General features: G+C 37.6%; 2 protein-coding genes across 3 annotated transcripts; one reads left to right on the forward strand and one right to left on the reverse strand.

Moving 5' to 3' along the window:
• On the forward strand, positions 1 to 8,290 carry LOC309495232 (5-hydroxytryptamine receptor 4). Of its 2 annotated transcripts, XM_082164905.1 has the most exons (3): positions 1 to 391; positions 831 to 860; positions 3,319 to 8,290. In XM_082164905.1, exon 3 carries the CDS (start codon positions 3,329 to 3,331, stop codon positions 4,391 to 4,393), a length of 1,065 nt encoding a protein of 354 aa, XP_082021031.1. In that variant the 5' UTR covers positions 1 to 391; positions 831 to 860; positions 3,319 to 3,328; the 3' UTR covers positions 4,394 to 8,290. The 2 variants fall into 2 exon arrangements, with proteins under 2 accessions (XP_082021031.1, XP_082021030.1); XM_082164904.1 differs by lacking the exon at positions 831 to 860.
• A 93-nt stretch (positions 8,291 to 8,383) lies between these two features.
• Positions 8,384 to 18,033, reverse strand: adra1d (adrenoceptor alpha 1D). The gene is made up of 2 exons (XM_082164890.1): positions 16,734 to 18,033; positions 8,384 to 9,827 (listed from the first exon to the last, which is right to left on the reverse strand). Exons 1-2 carry the CDS (start codon positions 17,647 to 17,649, stop codon positions 9,274 to 9,276), a joined length of 1,470 nt encoding a protein of 489 aa, XP_082021016.1. The 5' UTR covers positions 17,650 to 18,033; the 3' UTR covers positions 8,384 to 9,273.
• Positions 18,034 to 19,195: the final 1,162 nt, after the last annotated feature.

A 19,195-nucleotide genomic window follows, 5' to 3' on the forward strand; every position in this document is an offset into this window, starting at 1 on the left:
TTCAAACATCAAGCACAATTTGGAAAACGTGTAACCTCTCTGTTTATTACCTTGTGACTTTGATGTCTGCATTAGCCACACTGAGAAACCGCGAACAGTGCAGGAAATCTGTCGGATGTGAGGATTATTTGCATAACAATGCCCAACTCTTAATAATACCCAACACACAGGCACCCACACACACACACGCCCCGCCTACTTTCTGATCAAGAGGACCGTTTTAGTGCTTACTAATGTGGCATATTCAAAATAACACGCACACACAGACACTTTAGCATCCTTACTTTACCGATGGAGCTGCCACTCGTCTATTCATCCAGGAGAAATGGAGGAAACAAGAAGAGTCAGATAAACATGGCATTGTAAAGAAAGAAGAAACACCCCTATTTAGGTGAGTAGATCATCTCTGATTTGATGTGTAAAACTAGATTGTGATTGTAACATGCTAAATATATAATAATACTAGTAATAATAATAAATTATTATTATTGCTATAGATCTCCCATGATTCCAGTATTTGTATGGCATATTTAAGCATGTCAATACTAATATATATACTATAATATATATAATACTACTAATATAGTATTTATTAATAATGATGATAATAATATACTGTAGCTCTCTCCAAAGACATATTTAAGCATGTTATTATTAATAATAATAAATTATATTAGAATTATGTCTTTCAAATGTCCATATTTTTTGTCTTTAAGTATTAAAATCTGGTATGTCTAGATCAACTTTAGCACTGTTATTCTTAATGTTTTATAGTTTACATAATCATGAACCCTGAATGTTCTCTAAGTGATTCCCTTTATGACTGACAGGTCTGTTCGTCTCCTTGTTAGTGTGGGAAGGTGAGTTTTTTGCAGCCCGCTTTTTGTAGACAATAAATATGTCTGACTCAAATGGCCATTACTGCCCGGTCCAGTCTCTCCCTCCAATTCCTTGAAAGTAAAGCAAAAACATATTTTAAGTGAGTTGGCAGAATGCAGCGGTTTGATATGGGTCAATTGTTTTGCTTGGAACGCGCCAGAGGTTGGTTTTGTTCAAGAATAACAAACAAAGCGACTGATAGCACAATCGCATTGGATTTCCAGTGGCTTTAGTTTAAATATAAAGATTAAAGGGATGAATGGCAAGTCATTTGTAATAACTCCAGTAAGTTAAGTTCAAGAATATAAACAAATGAAAAGTGCTTGTGGATTGTCTCACATGATAACCGGAGGAGAGGTTTTGCTATATAACAGCTGAGCGCTCTGTTATGGTCTGGATGTCTTTATGAACTGGATCAAAAATGGCCCCATGTCTTTATTATGCACTTAGAATTAGTCAGTGTTTACATCTCTAATGTGGAGCGTGGGGTTGAGTTTAATAGGTTGTGTCTAAACTGAGGAACGACCACACACGCAGACACCTGAATCTGTTTCTCCCTATGTCCCTTTATCTTTAAACTATGTTCTCAGGACATTGTCTTGATGTTCATGGGTTCTTACTGCAAGAGTGTCTCTGTACGTTCCCCCTGCTGTGTCAGAGAGATAGAGTGCGTTTATGAACATGTCTGTTAATACATTTAAGTGAACAGTGTCTGCAGTCCTAACCTCGCTGATCGGTCATTTTGCAAAATTGCTAATAAAACAAGGGAACAGATATAATTCTATCATTATCATTTCGCATTATACTCTTCCCATTAGTTTTCAGTGTAAATTGCACTATAATGTGCAATACAGTATACACAGAAAGCCATTTGGCATTCCTCTATTTTTGAGCCAATCTTCATACTCAGTCAGTCTCTATAAAACATTTTGTTATAGGGATACATCTACAGCATGCTACATTTTATTATTCATTAAAAGATTATTAAAACAATAGCCCACGGATAAACTAACATTTATATCAGTTTAATGTCGTTTCAAACCCGTATACGCTGTTATATTATATTGTGATCTTTTGCAGATTTTCATAAAAGCACATAGTGACATTTGTCAAGCAGCACCAAAAGGACGACTTATATGACTTGTGCGCTATATTCCATATTCAAAATGTGGAGTGAAAAGTCAAAACACCACTGATTCTAACAGATGTGTTTTGAGTTTAAAAGATCTATAGCACATTAGTTGTATGGACTCATTTTTTTGTTGATCATTTTATGGTGTTTTTGCCCTTTTAGGAGCTGGACAGATGTGGTCACCTTGAACTGTTACTGTATATGGAGAGAAATGCGGGTGAATAAATAAAGACAGTATTTTCATTTTTGGGTGATCTTTTCCATCTGTGCTAATGCAGACAGCGAAAAAAATACTAAAATAAAATAATACAATTCTAATAAGCAATAGTACCAATTGCTGATATCCACAAAGGAAAAACAAAAACATAAAAAACATTTCTTTTAAATAAAATTACTTTTTTTTTGTGGATTTGGTAAGTAAGAGCAAAATGTTAAGCATTACCGCTCTCCCTGTCACATGGTCCCATTGGTGGTAATTAAAATTGTATTGTTACTGAGCTAAAACCATTTTTTTTCTCTGTCAAACATCCCCAGATGTTGTTTTCAGGTTCTGTCATGGGCTGAGAAACATGCCTGTCACTCATTAGGAACTGACACTCTCTTCCGCTTGACTGGATGTGAGACAATTCATTGGTGGTTTCAATTAAACACGACGTACATTTTACATGAAGAACGTGCGATGGAAGGTTTCTTCATTCAATCTCAAATATGTTATTTTTTAGAATTCCATTAATTATGTAACACATTACACCATCCCCTTGAATTGTTTCAAATAATGAAAGATATATGTGTCAGACAGTCAGACTGCATGCTTTCAAACTCGTGTTTTTGCTCACATCCCAATAGGGACTAAGTTAAACTGTAACAATGCTGATGACATTTTAGGTTTGCCTGTTAAGTCCCAAAGGTCAAGATGGGGCGCACTGCAGGGATACAGTTCCTGAAACAAGGTCGAGTTGAGGGGCTTTATATGATTCTTGGCAGATACCCAGAACTAAAAGATCCAAAATATTGTTTTTATTGCAGATTTGGCTTGGGTTTCCCAGTCTGTTCTGCTTTTCCCAGCCTTACAGGAGCTTCAGGGGCAGTTGTCACTTAGCAAAAATATTAATGCTGAAATAGATTAATTATTATTGTGTGGGGAAACGACACAGCCATTTTTGTTCGCATATATCAGTAACTGGACAATATCTCAAACAAGCATTCTTGTTGGTCTTCTAAAACACAGCGTGTTGTGAGATCAAACAAAGCATTTATCAATGATCATGGGAATACATCTTGAACGCATGTGTCTCGTTTATCACCAGGTTGAACAGCATGGAAAACTCCTCGGAATGGAGCAACATTTCACTCGATGCCGATTTCGAGGCCTGTGCCACGTTGAGGAGCTCTGGTTCACGAGTCGCCCTCTATGTCTTCATCATCGCTGGTATCGTCTGCACCGTTGTCGGAAACTTCCTGGTGGTGCTCGCCATTGCTTACTTCAAACAGCTGCAGTGCCCTACTAACTATTTCGTCATGTCTCTGGCTGTCGCTGACTTCCTGGTGGGCCTTGTGGTTATGCCGTACAGTATGGTCAGAACAGTGGAGGGATGTTGGTATTTCGGTCCAACCTTCTGCCATCTTCACTCCAGCTTGGATGTAATGCTCTGCACGGCCTCTATCTTCCATTTGAGCTGCATCGCTTTTGACCGCTATTACGCCGTCTGCAACCCCTTGGTGTATTCATTTAAGATGTCCCTTAAACGTGTCGGTCTGCTGATCGTGGTTTGCTGGGCCGTTCCTTTCCTCATCTCCTTCGGACCAATCCTCCTCGGGCTGCACAAGCTTGGCGTGGACGTTCCTTTGCCTGAGAATGTATGCATCTTCTTAGTAAACCGCGTTTATGCCGTCATGGCATCCCTTGTTGCGTTTTACCTGCCTATGGTGACCATGTTGGTGGCCTACTGGAAGATCTACAAGGCGGCCAAGCGGCAAGCCATGCAAATAAGCGCGATGGAATCGCAGATGGCGGCAGGTGTGGGCAAGGACTCGAGTAAGAAACAAAAACATCGCAACTCTATAAGGAGGGAAAGAAAAGCAGCCAAGACTCTGGGCATCATTATGGGGGTTTTCCTTCTCTTCTGGCTTCCCTTTTTTACCGTTAATATCGTTGACCCATTCATTGAGTATGGGACTGCTGGTGTGATTTGGGACGTGTTCCTGTGGTTGGGGTACGTCAACTCCTCCCTAAATCCTTTTCTCTATGGTTTCTTCAACCGTTCCTTCCGTAGGGCTTTCCTCATGATCATGGGCTGCAGAATATGTCTGTTCGGCACAGCTCAAGGAATGGACCTCTCTCACTCGAAAAGAGATGCCAGTGAGCGCACAGACAACCAGTAGACTGTAGTGGCAGTTTATTTGTTTTAATAAAATGACCCAAACTTGTTCCTGTCCACCCCATACGGCTATATATATATATACCTGTATATTTAAAATTCAAACATATATTACAAAATAGTGGCAAGAACATCCATTTTCAGGATGATTTCTTAAAATACATTTGTATAAATGCTTTGCACATAGCTTTCCTGTAGCTCAGTGGTAAGAGCATTGCGTTAACAACGCAAGGCTGTGGGTTCGATCCCAGGGGATTGCACATACCTATGTATAAATGTATAGGATAACGCAATGTAAGTCGCTTTGGATAAAAGCGTCTGCCAAATGCGTAAATGTAAATGCAATTTTGGACAATGTTAATGCATTTAGATTAAAAATATCTTAAGAAATTGTCAATACTATATGAGGAAATGTAAGTTACTGACACTTTTTTGTATATATTACAAATATATATTTGAAAATTAGAGCTGCACGATTCTGGATTGAGAATCACAGAGATCACTATTCTCCCACGATTCTAATCAAACAACTAAACAAAATGACGTAATTTGTTCTGACAAAATGTTAATTGCTGCAGTCTATTTAAAATGTTTAATTCATCTGAATAAAGGCCCTTGCACACTGAGTCCGAAATTTTCGAACGTTAAAAAATAAATACGACCTCACGTTATGTCAATCACACTTGCACACTGCCTCCGAAACTTTCGTCCGTCAAAAAAAATTCGGATCGGGTTCGATTTCCTGCGTTTTTCGAATCCGTAACAAGCGTTTGAATGGTGTTTTGAAAGTTTAGAGCCACAGAATGACGGACACGAAAAAACGCACGCGAAAATTTCGGATTCAGTGTGAAAGGACCTTTAGGCTATATATATATTTAAAAAAAAACTCGGTTTGAATGAATGATTTAGTGACTCACTCATAAATACTTCCCTTGTTTCATTACTGGATGAATCAGCATTTTTGAAAAAATGTCTTGAATGAACGATTCAATGACAAATACATTTTAACAGTCACTTGTCGCCACCTGCCGTAAGGATGTAATCGATATAATCGTTATTTGAAGCGCCACTTTCAAAATCTTTTCTATACATCAGTGTTATCTGAACTATAAACTTTTTTGCCAGTACTTCTGGGATAATAAGAATATTTGTAACACAGAAATAACAATACTCTGTGTTTGAAAAGACTTTTAAATTGTTTCGTAGAATATGATATACCTACACATGATAACTCTCTGGGTCAGCGGCAGCACCAACTCAAATTTGAATGTTCCGGTGTGATTTTTTCAAAGATTTAATCGACTCGGGCGAGGTCACGTGGGTGTTTGAGTCTCGGTCTCGACCTTTTAACAATTAATTGTGCAGCTCTACTGAAAATATATGTTTGTCGTATGGGTGCCCAAAGGTATTCTTTGTAGTAAGTCTTTCATAGATTTAAAAGATTAACATAATGGGTTCCAAATAATAATATAAATAACATAACATGAATCCCAGTTAAATGGGAATAACCCAGCCAAGACTAACAGCACAGTAAGCGATAAAGTGCATGTAAACATTGTGATTTGGTGTTGAACTTCCTGTAAAATGTTTTCTTCCACTTATTTATGTTTACTCTGTGAATAAATTAGATGTCTGGCCTGCATTTATAATTTTTTCGCAGATTTGGTGCTCTGCAGCAAATTATACATCATTCTTTTGCACTGTCTTTTGGTTACAAACAGTACTTTACCTTTTTAATAATGGCAGAATTGTGAGCATTCTGTGGTACAAGCTGTTACAGTTGAATTCTAAAATGGTTAAGAACACATTTTAAATTCACATTATGTCCTTTGCAGAAAAAGTTCTGGTATGTTTAACAAAATATGACAGTATGATAATAAACACAACAAGGAACAACCAAGAACAGAAGGTTTTTTGGCATTTGAGAGAGAAGTTACAGTACACGTACATAGAGTGCCTGTCAAAAGAAACACTCCGAAGGCATGTGACACATCCTGCCCTGTCACAAATTTGAACCAGTGACCTGTAGAACATCAGAGTCATTGCTAAAATATGTATGAGAACAAATAATGATAATGATGGAAATTAAATCGTATAGTCGTGATCACATTTTCTTGTAGAATTCTTATGAAATGACATGCTGCACAAAGAAATGGCACCAGCTGGTCTGCCTGCTCCAATAATGAGGTAAGCAAAGATAAAGGAGCTGGGGGGTGGGGGTTCTCAAAAACGTATAATATATTATTAATAATGGAACTCATCTCTGGAAAACATTTAGCATCATGCTATGTTTTTTAAATGAAGCTAATGTTCCGTTAACTCTTTGCCTGGCCATTCACTGCAGTGCTCTTCTTTTTAGACTTTTATGGCACTGCTTAGCGAATGACAGTGAAATGAAGCTTACGTAAAAACATTTATGTGACAAGTCAAAACATACAAGTGCTTAGCTGAAGGAACCCATTAAGAACTGTTATGCATGTTGATGTTAGTCTTCAGTAATCCACAGGAAACAGGGGAGGACAGGGACTTACACTGATTTACTCTTCAGTAAGTTCTCAGACATCTTAAATAGAAAAGGAAACCGTTTTTCAAAAAAGTAAGTTTGCACTTATATTATGTAATACTCACGAGTCATCTTCACACCTACATGCTTGTCACTTTTATAATTATGCATAATGTGAAATGATTCAGTATTGTAAAATTTGTAGGAATTTGCCTTTTTTTTTTTTTTTTACAGTGACCTCTACTGGCCATCTTTTTTTGGGGAGTAAGTGAATACAGCAATAAATCAGTTGATGGGAAATGTTGATAGTTCAAGATCATACAGTAAAGAGCTATAACATGTATGGGGATAGCAAAGCTATTTAATTTTGTTTCTCTTACTTTTGATTGCAGATTTGGTTTCCTGGTAAATCGGAGCACAACATGTCACATTGTTGAAATCCCTTCTAGAGACAAGCAATGAGTTTCAAAATGTCTTGGAATGTCCTTTTGTTGCTTAAATGTCAGCAGCACTTGAGCAGCATGAACTCCACAATGTTTGTAAAACCTAATAATCATGTTCTCTGGCATGATTTGATAATGTTCCAAAGAGCTTTGTATGCTTCAATTGAAGCAAGAACATCTGACCCTTTGTACAAAGGAGTCACACATTTGTTTATTTGAGCAGCGACCTAGGCTATGTTCAGACGACCAGCAAAAATTTTTTTTTTGTGCATATTTAGATCTTATCCAGATGGGTTTTTGAAAGTCTGGACAGCAAAATACTTTTTTTTTTTTTTTTTTTTTTTTTTTTTTTTGATTTCACATTTGGAGGTGATTTGAAATGCGATTCCAATCAGATTTTTACTGAAACATCTCAGTCTGGATGCTCTGGTTGTTCGAATCAGATTTCAAATTTTCCTTTGTATCACTCTTAAGGCGTCACACAACGACAAAGTCATTACTGGTGACGGAAATGCCAGAAGTATTCATATATTCAAATACTTATCTACCAGTCTCCAGGTTATGCACCGCGACTCGAAGGGGTGCTTATTTGGAGAGAAAAATGATGCACTTTCATTTTTCCTGCATCCATTTTGAAAGCCTCGTCACATGTGGTTACCAAATTGTACAACGTTGTTACCAAATCAACCCATGCAGATAGGTTGCTTATATCTGGACACACAACTCTTATTTGATCACTTGCAATTAATAGTGTGGACAGTCTGCCTGAAAAGATCTGATTTGAGAAACAATCTGATTTGTCTGCAGTCTGAACATAGCCTTTGCCAAGAGATGGTTTGGAATCTTAAATATTACTTCTTATCATTTTTTTTATTTATTCTCTGGAGTAAAGCAAGAGTCTCAAATTGATTTCAATATAATCTCATTCTGTGCAGGAATAACATTATTAAAGTTATCTGACTTGTGATTTTTTTTTTATGGGCATAGTTGTTTGAACAAAACAATTTCATTATTCTTATAGGATTCATCAAATATGAGATCAACTGCATGCTCTTTTCAGATTTATTATGTTTTATACTTTATACTTTTATACTTTATTATGTTTGACACTGAAAGACGTCGTCACATCAGCATTACAAAGAATCCCAAAACTTTTATCAACAACACACAAAAAAATGGAGTTGTAGTCCATTAATGATTTTTTTTCTTTTTTTACTATTGGTCCTTTTAGAGATGACTGAAAATCTCATGGTTGAAATAAGAATAGCATGAATAGCACACAGTATTCAACTACCCTATGAAATACTAAAAACATCTGCACAAAATCCATTTCAATTACAAATTGTGCCTCACATTTAATGGTATGTACCTCTAAATCAATTTTGAATCATTTAAAAGTGAATTCCTCAGTAATCTGCAAATCACGGTGAATCATTATGTCAAAATGAATCAGTATCATGGTTTCAACAGTCTCAGTATCACAGTTAAATATATTCTCCATTCACACTTTATGGACAACCGGTCAAAGCAATTGTAACAATCACTCATTGTAAATAGTTGCTGGTCATCAGAGTGTTTGAAACTGTTTGACTGTTTCTCAAAGGCCACATGGACAACACAATATACAGACACCCAGCAGCTATGAGTCTTTTCATTCTGGTCCAGTGCAGATAATTTTTTTATATATATGTTTTTTTTTATATTTCCATTCAGTGTACTTTTACCACTTTTAAAGTAATATTTTTAAATTATCCATATGGAAATGCATTAATCTCCTTTAACACACAATGTAATTTTTCCTCAGATTTGCTTCTCAATGGTGTCGATAGACACAACAAGAGTACTACTAGTCTTTGAGGAAAAAAAAATGATAGATTTAAAAAAGAGCTGGCAGTGGGTCAGAGCTCTGAGAAAACAGACACTAAGCTCTGTCTTTGTTTAGATGTCTGTTTCCTTCAGGCCGTAGCACTCTGTGAGGTCGTAAATCTGGTAGCCGCTCTGATCGGCACAGTCATTATAAATCCCCATTGACACCGTGTCGATCTCTGTCCGGGCCAGAGGAGACGTGCTACTCTTCCCCGTACCATTCTTGATCTTATTGGAAAGGTTGTTCATTTTCTCCTTCAGCTGGAAGGAGGACTTCTGTAAAGGGGTGAAAAAGCTCCAGCCCTTCAGACTTAGAGGCCGGCTTTTGCTCTGGCAGGAATATAAAGAGTTACCGCACTGCTCGTGAAAGGGTAGTCCAGAGCAGTAGTCTCTGTGCGGGTCCCTCCGGGGTCCCCGCATGGCCGTTCTCCAACGCTGATCGTAGAACCGGCGCAGGACGCGGCGCCGCCGCTGGCATTGGCAGCGCAGAAGACGGGTGAAGGCACGCTGGAATTCCTTGCTCGAGCAGGGATAAATTACGGGGTTAATGCAACTGTTGAAGTAGCCCAGCCAGAAGATTACTTTGAACACCGTCTCAGAAGGCTTCAGAGCGGGGAAGAAAGATCCTGAGGACGCAAAGAAAGAAAGAGAGAGAAGTAGAGAAATATTTAGTTGTCGGCTCAAGAGAGATTATTTACATGGGAAATAATGCCGTGCCTCAACTTAGCCTGAAGCTACCATTCTCCTCCCACGCGCTGAAAAGTTCAAATCTGCAAGTTCACCGTTTAAAACCATGTGTGCCTAATTATACCCAGCAGACAGATTACATACTTCGCACATAGTTTTTTTTCCTCCAGCTCACTGAAGAAATCTAATGCACATGGCAAATCTTCTAACAGTCTTTTTGAAACTAGTTCTATTTTTTTTTCTGTCTGCAGAGTGGGAGCAATGCCAATATGTCATTCCCAAATTCTCCTCCAAACCAAACAAGCACTATTAACATCGATAGACTGGCCACACAAGCCCATTAGTCATCACAATCAACATGAACTGCTGCTTGCAACCAATTTTTCTGCAGTAATCTCTGAGCGAAATATATTTAACAAAACAAATGCAAGGCGAGACTTGATTTTATCTATTGGGAATTGATTGGAATGTGAAAATTGGGTGGACCAAATGTAGGTCTGATAAAACATTGCCTTAATAGCTTTTTACCTGTTGGTTAATGTTACCCAACGTGACATCAGTGGAAATAGAAAATAGTTACAGGGGAGGCAAGTTGTTGCATTTTGATTAAAGATTACAAAGACAAATAGTTTGCTTTGGAGTAACATGCACCAGTGAATTGTTCACAGTAAGACCAGAATAATGCATTAAATAGATGGTTCATCCCCAAATGAACTAGCTTTTAAAAAATAAAGGCACTTTATTGGCATTGATATTTCCAGGATGAACCTTTCAAATCCACAGAACCTTTCCAATGCACAAAATGTTCTTTATAGTGGAAAAGGGCTCTTTAGAATATTAAAATGTTATTTATATTAAGAAAATAATGGTTATTTTAAGAACTGTTCAGTGAAAGGTTCTTTGGAAACCCAAGATGGAACCTTTCTTTCTTAAAACTTTTCCTCAAAACTTTTTGTCCATACAATGTAAATCATAGCAGTCTAACACAACATTGTCCCCTCATTTACTTTCATTGTATGGCCCATAAAAATCCAAATATTTTCTTTTGTTTTCTACTGATTTGGAGAGTAAATGATAACATTTTTGGGTGAACTACTCCTTTAAGAGAGCAAATAGGCTCAATTTTATTTCATACTGACTTTAAATACCAAACCATTCTTTTAGTTGCAGCAGGCATGCACGAACTGAAGATATAGAGCATATTTGGTCTAGATGGATCTCTGTCTACATTGTGTCTGTCTTCACATTCTCTCCTCCCACACATACACATCTAAACTACCTGCACATTTCTGCTCCGTCTACCTCCGACAGACACCACATATGTTGCCAATACCTCTTCCCTGCCTTGCTTTTCCCCAACGGGGAGTGAGAGGAGGCTAGCTTTGGATTATCTCACACATAAAACAGTTGTCATCGCCCATGCCATGAAATTTCAGTGTCACGAGAGGTCAGAGTCCCTCCCTGTCAGTGGATATGTATAAAAATAGCACCAGAGGGAATAGATAGTAAGGACGGACTGGGAGTAGTGCAGTCTTGTTGAAATTTTTTTTGATGAACAAAGAGATATGCTGCTCTCCCTCTTGTGTAAAGGTCGTAATTTGGACTTTGAGATGAAAGCTTTCCCTGGAAAGCTCCTTTTTCGTAATTGTAGTGATTATGAGATACACCAGGCAGGATGTTTGGTAGCTACTGAGAGAAAACTCCCTTTTTTTTTCTTTTTTTTTTGCCAGAGCATCATGTACAATGTAGCAGCCACTATTTTGGTGCAATCTGGAACCATATTTCCACTGCAGAAAAAGTGGATCTACTGACTCTTTTAGTTCTGATTTTAGGGGAACATCTGAGGAATTCTGCTAAAAGGATTTAGAAAAGCAAGCCAAACTAAAGTACACTTACTGGTAGCTGAAAGCATAATCAGTAAGCCAAACTATTTAATAAATGAATGAACGATGTGTATACATTTCAGAATTATGGATGCGGATGGCCTAATTATAAGCTAAGGAAATGGGTTTAGTTTGCACTTTGTTAGCAAATAACCAAATTGACATTCATGTTCTTTACACTCTTAAAAAATAAAGGATTCAAAAGGGGGTTTTCACAGTGGTGTCATAGAATAACCTCTGAGGAACCTTTCAGTGAACAGTTCTAAAAATAATTTGTTTTCCCTTAGTGTGAAGAACATTTTTAATAATGATGCAGCGGTCAGAGAGGCAATTAATTTAAAGCTGTAAGCTGAGAGGGTTGAATGTGTTCTTGTGGTCTTGAATTTTCTTTCTAGCATTGTATTTGCCTGGCACGAGCCACTTGAGCTATAGTGTCTTGGCAGGTAGCCTCACGTTAAAGCTGTCTCATCTTATACTGATCACCTGAAGAAATATTTTCATGTGGTCTATGGCTATTGGTTACATGTGTAAGTTCCTCTCAATCTGCATTCTGTGTCAATTTGAATTAAATGTATTAGAAGCTGACATGAGAGCTTGGTTCAAAAAGGTAAAGGATCATTTGACAGTCAGGCATGCAGGCAACGTTTTTCCCAGATATGAATATGACTTACCTACTCTACAATTTTTCTGCTTAGGTTTATAATCAGAGACACTAGCACAATCACAGTAGTCTTATATGAGATGGTATTAGTGAAACTTAAGTCATTGTGAAATTCATAATGTTGTATAATCTTACATTGCCAGAAAATTCATTGCAAATATATCACATAACACACAAACATAAGTGACCTGAAAAAAAAAAAAGGCTCATTCTCTGGACTTGTTGCCCTTTGGATTATTCACATATACATACTCTCAAATTACTATAATGACAATGTTTATAATTATTACATATTGAAATTGCAATGCAGGTTTTGCAATGACCTTGACTGTCAAGGTATATGTACATATCATTTCATTAAAGTAGTTTGTAGTTTTCTTTAGGACAGCAGCCAATCTCACAAAGAAATGGTCTAAAGAGATGGGATTTAGGAAACTTCATGGCCAAATAATACAAATTAAATTCATAGTGAAATGAAATTCGCAGTGTTGCATAATCTTACATTGCCAATTCATTGTAAATACTGTATACTGTAAATATTCAATATACTCTCTGAACACACACACACACACACACACACACACACACACACACACACACACACACACACACACACACACACACACACACACACACAGACACACAGACACACACACACACACACACACACACACACACACACACACACACACACACACACACACACACACACAGACACACAGACACACACACACACACACACACACACACACACACACACACACACACGTACACGTACACGTACACGTACAATAATAATGGGTTGCATTTACTTGGATTAATCACTTACTCAAATTACATTAACGTCATGAAAATGTTGAAAAATTGAAATTAGTAAACCTGGCAATGTTTTTAACAGTCACAGAATATTTACCTATGTAATTTCTAAAATATATATATTTTTTAGGAGAGCAGAAACATCTGGTTCTGTTTGTCACCAGAAGTAAGACTTTCACTGTCCAGCACAAACATATGCCATAAGGAAAATATTCCCCTGATCCATCACAACAATAACAGTGTGGACATGCTGTTGCCAAAAATATAACCATCATTAAGAGGGTGGGCCTGTCATTTTAAAAACTCAAAAAGTACAATTATATAAGTGCAGCGGAGGGGTGTTTATTAACAGGCTTGTACTTATCCCGCTCATTGCACAGCTACTCACAAAAATAGACAGACATTAAACACTGATTTAGGTTGAAATTATGTCCTAATCTTATCTGTATATTACCTTAAAACTTCCAACAAGAAAAAATTGTCCATTGCAATGTACAAAACAATTGGTCTAGCAAAAATATTAACGATATCACAGCAATGTTAAAACTGAAGTGGTCTGAGGTCATTTTCACCAACTGAGATGCAAGATGGCGTCAATTTTGTTTGTATGACTATGAAACAAGACAGAATGAGTCTGCAGAGAGAGACGTGAAAGTAGCGCCGGTTACAGTTACTCGGATGAGTGGACTGATATACCGTGGGATTTAAGGAAATATCAGGCTGATGAATGACCAATCAGAATTTTAAAATGTAATTTTTTATAACCACGATATATAATACCATAAGTAGAATAAAATACAATATTCCAAATGCCTTGACACTGAAGCAAGCTCTAACGTCATTCAACCCTTCATTTGTAACGCAGCGACTCACAGTTCGTGCTTCTCCAGTGTACGTGTGGATCTAAGCCATGTCATATCCCTCCTCTGTCCTGGTGGCTGGCTGCTTCTGAGGCTTTGGAAAACGAAAGCACCCTCTTTAACTCAACTTGTTAATAGCCGTGATTAAGGCAGTGGAGCGTTGGGCAAAAAGAGGTTAGGGACCTGAGTGAAAGAGCCTACTTCATTTTCTCAGGCTGAATAAAGTCAGGCTCCTCTTCCCAAACCATCTTGATCCCAGAATTTCATCGGTACCACATGTATATCTTGCCAGGAGATGTTATCAACCACTGCTGCCCTATTTTTCCCCACAGTGACTGCGAGTGGAATACCAACAGGGACTGTCAAAAACCGCACTTTTGGAATACCCTGGAAATAGATGGGACGGTTGGTTTGGGGGGAAACCAATAAATTGTGGGGAATGTACAATGCCAGCCATGTTTAAAAAATAAATAAAAATGATGTAGCCTAAATTTTAATTATCTCAGTAAATGATCAATAATAGTCAACATCATAATCATTACTATTTGGTTGTTTGTTTAGATACTTAAGACGTACCCATTTCGTGCCTGTCAGCAGCATCACCAAAATTCCTTTAATGTAATGGAATACTGTTTTTTTTTCCTTTACTAGCAAATTTTTTGGCCTCTGTGACATGGTTACGTGACTGGAACACTGCATTGAATGTCTTTCCTTCAGTCTCCCATGGGTGGCCTTTGATTGAGCATTCTTAAAAATGAATCATCTCTGCATTATGAATATCCCAAACATCTTTTTTGTTTTCTTTCTATGCAGGATTCAGGTATAGTTATTAACCCTGGGATGCAAAACTTAATAACTTAAGCATTGCACAACTTTTTGTTTTTCATGGGGTTTGGTGACAAGAACATTTTGACATGATTGTGTGTTTTATAGAAAAACGTTTGAAACTTTTGGATGTACTGCTTTTTGTGAGCACGTGATTAGTTAATACCATAAAATCATGGGTAATATAACTAAATGAGCCACAGCTCATTTTTGGCTGCTTGAGGACATGAAAACCCTAATAGAGGCGTGAGAGAATATTATGAGGTAAGATGTACTGTCACAAAGAAACTGTTATTGACTGATTGCATGCATGATTCAAGAGCAAACAAAGCACATTTTTATGAACTTTTCATACCATTGCTTTATAAAAAGGAGTTTATAAACTTTATAAAGGAACATTGTGCATTAGTCTCTCTCAAGCCTCAGTCTTTGCTTTGTTTGACAACAGGTCAGAATGTGCACTCTATCTATCTATCTATCTATCTATCTATCTATCTATCTATCTATCTATCTATCTATCTATCTGTCTGTCTGTCTGTCTGTCTGTCTGTCTGTCTGTCTGTCTATCTATCTATCTATTCATCCAATCCATATACATCCAACATGCACCATTAAGTACACTTGAATCCCACGGAACATAATGTTCTCCAAAACAAAGATCGTTGCACATTGAAAAGACAGCACATCAAGTGTAGAAATCAACAAAATCTCCCCTCCGGTTGAGCTGCTCAAATCCTGATCAAAACCCCACGCCATGGGCAAACATCCAGGCTACCATCTAATTTAATCGTATTAACTGTGAATGTAATAGAAAAAGTGATGCGTGGAACTGTTTTCGTCAGTAAGAAAAGCGCAAGTAATTAACATTCAGATAACAGCTCTTGTGTGCTTTATATCAGGCTACGCATTTCGCACATTTTTTGTTTCCCTGGCCAAGGAGTAGCTAACACATGAACACAGTATCGAAATAGACGTGTATTTCACATGCATTTCAATGCATAAAACATAGGCTACTTTAAATTACTATAAAATGATCAACTCATATATAACCTGCCATCTTATGTCATTTGTTTACGTAGCCTATGGCAGATGCAGAAAATTATTTGCTGAACTGCATTTTTTTTATTTATTTTTTTTATTTTTTTTACATTTCAAAGTTACAAAATAAATAAAACAAACAACGAAAGATATATGAACAATAAACAGTGGAATCTCTAGTAAACTTTCTTCTGGAACCAATCTTGTTTCCTAATTAATTGTCTCATAGGAAAAACATAGCCTAACAAAAAAAGTATATTTAGAAAACACATTTCTCAGCAAGATCGAATGGTCCTGCAAGAACATCACAAGGGATTTTATATATATATAAAAAATAAAATATTTATATATATATATATATATATATATATATATATATATATATATATATATATATATATATATAGGCCTATATATTTTAAAACTCCTAGCTAACTATCTCGTAGCAAAACAATCAAAAATACTGTTGCAATTTTATTTGATCCAGTAGGATCTTATTTGATTATTAGAGGATTTTTGTTTAATTCCATTATGATTCGTGGCGAATTTTAATATAAATTTGTACATAAATAATGATGATGTCATAACATCCATTTACACTGTCACAATAATTTCTGTCATTTCTACTCGTTGCAATGACATGTCATTTACTTTGGTTTTACTTTTAAACAAATTGTAAAGCAAGAAGTTTTAAAATGTTGCTCGGTAAATAAAAAATAAAAAAGTAGCCTATGAAAAACAAATAATAACTCGTATACGTACCCAAAGGCAAGACGAAGAAAAACGGTAGCCAACAGAGAATGAACATGCCCACGACGATGGCGAGGGTTTTAGCAGCTTTCTTCTCCCTGGAGAACTTCATGAGTCTCACGGACAATGAACTTCTGAACGGGTGATTTTTTGTTTTCGAGTTCGAATCCTCCGGAATGCTCCTGCAATGTATCCTCAGCACCACATCCATTGATTTATCTCTCTCCCGTTTCACACCCGCTTCCAAACTTTTTGTAGTCCTGCGGGCCACGATGTATACTCTAGTGTACATTACTAAAATCACCATGAGCGGTAGGTAGAAAGAGAATAAGGAGGAAAACAGAGCATAACCCGGTTCCTCCGTGATGCTGCAGATGCTTTCATCAGAAGGTGGAGGTTCTTTCCATCCCAAAAGCGGTCCGATAGAAATCACCATTGAAGAAACCCAGACCACCACGAGTATGACACCTGCTTTCCGTTCAGTCATGATAGTGGGGTATTTCAGACAGTATTTCACCCCGATGTACCTGTCTATGGATATAATGCACAAACTTAAAATAGACGCCGTGCAACAGAGCACATCCACCGCTGCCCAGATGTTGCAGAAAATGCGACCGAACACCCAGCATCCAAATACCTCCAGAGACGCAGAGAACGGCAGGACAATGATACTCAGCAGAAGGTCCGCTATGGCCAGGTTCACAATGAAGAAGTTGGTGACCGTCTGCAAATGTTTGTTGCAAAGGACCGAGAGAATAACCAAAATGTTCCCCACGATCGCCACCAAAATGAAGATGGCAAGAAAGATTCCCACACCGATGACTTGAGAGTCGAGGGCGATTCCCTCACAGGTGGTGTTGCTGATGTTGGAGAGAAAGTCCGAGGGGAATTCATCCTTGCTCTCGTTCAGCAGTTTAGAAAATGTCATTTTAAAACTCCATAAAGACGACTTTTACTGGCTTGGTCCGATGGTGTTGGCTGGTCGGTTCATGGTGAGTTTCATCCTCATCATCATCATCACTGTTGGAAGTTGTCTTCAGATTGTTCAGCTGGATCCGTTACTTTGTGAGCCTATTTATAAAATGTTGCATGTTAAACATCTCGTTACACCCACACTTTCGTGTGATGGCATAACCTGACATATCATTTGAACTATTTAAAACAAATTTTTGAGGTAGAATAAACTAACAAGCAACTAACAAGCTCCTAAGTCTGTAAAACCATAGTGCCGATGCACTGCAGGTCTTATGAAGAGGCAACTTCTGGTGGCATCCTCAGCGACCACTCCAAACTGCATTACAGTGGCTCAATGTGGACCCCAGTGCTCCAGGTCTCCTCCTCCTCCAGCTCTGAGAACTTGGTGACGCGTCGCACATTTGCTTCATTTCTTCATATGACCACTAGAGGGTTCTGTATTATTGTGGCACAGAGAAGGACTGCTTGGATTTTGCTATATGATATTGGATCAGTAGAATATCATTCAGCAACAGTAATGGGGAGTAAACAGTCATGTCAAGTCAGACTTATTTGTATAGCATTTTTCACAATATATATGTTTTTTTTAAGCAGGTTTACTGAAATTCATCCCTATATCCCCCCAAAAATCCTTAAATTACATTATTGAAAAACTGTTTAAATGGTAAGCATGCTCTTTCAGTTGCAAGAAATTACTATTTTACTGGCCTTGAAGTCCAATAAAAAAATGACTGATATACAGGCAGCAGTCAGTAAAGCGTGCCTTGCTGTCTCCTGATATATACTAAAATCACACTGAAAATCAAAACTAAAGCAATATTTCAGATTTGTGTGTAAAACCCCTGAGTACAACATGTCACTTTTCCATTTGAATTTCTGGCGAATGCCATCCTCAATAAAAGGTACCACATGTTTTGTGCGTATGGTAGAAAACATTTTTTCTTGTCATGACAGCTTTTTGAGTAAAAACAAAGCACTGTGCATTGCCAATGACATTCCCAGTGACTCTGTGCAGCTGCCAAGCTGCCATGCCATCTGTAGGTCCAGATGCACACTAAAAGCTGAGGGGACACTGAAGAGCCACAGGGTCCCCTGATGAGAAGTTGGGAGGAAGTGATTATACTCAAAGAAACTCTGTAAAATAGTACTGGGATACACATTAAAGGTGCAGTAAGAGATTTCTGAGAATCATTGTTGAACACTGTTGATATTTGAAATCAACCCATACAAACACAGCCCTCCCTTCATTGCTCCTCTCCCAAAATCCACAAACACTCAATGCAAGAGTGAATGTCTCTTTATCATAGCTGAAGTGAAGCAAAATAAAGCTTCATGAAAAGTAAAGCGAAGATGATGAACAAACGACAAGGAAGAACAAAAAATTAACACACAGTACACGAGTAATTACAAGCAAAAGTTCATTGTTAGTTGCCAGCAGCACACACTTCAAAACCAATGTAACTCACATATGGAGCAGAAATAATGCAACATCGGCCCTC

The sequence above is a fragment of the Leuciscus leuciscus genome (assembly GCF_965113295.1).
Source record: "Leuciscus leuciscus genome assembly, chromosome: 3".
NCBI lineage: Eukaryota > Metazoa > Chordata > Actinopteri > Cypriniformes > Leuciscidae > Leuciscus > Leuciscus leuciscus.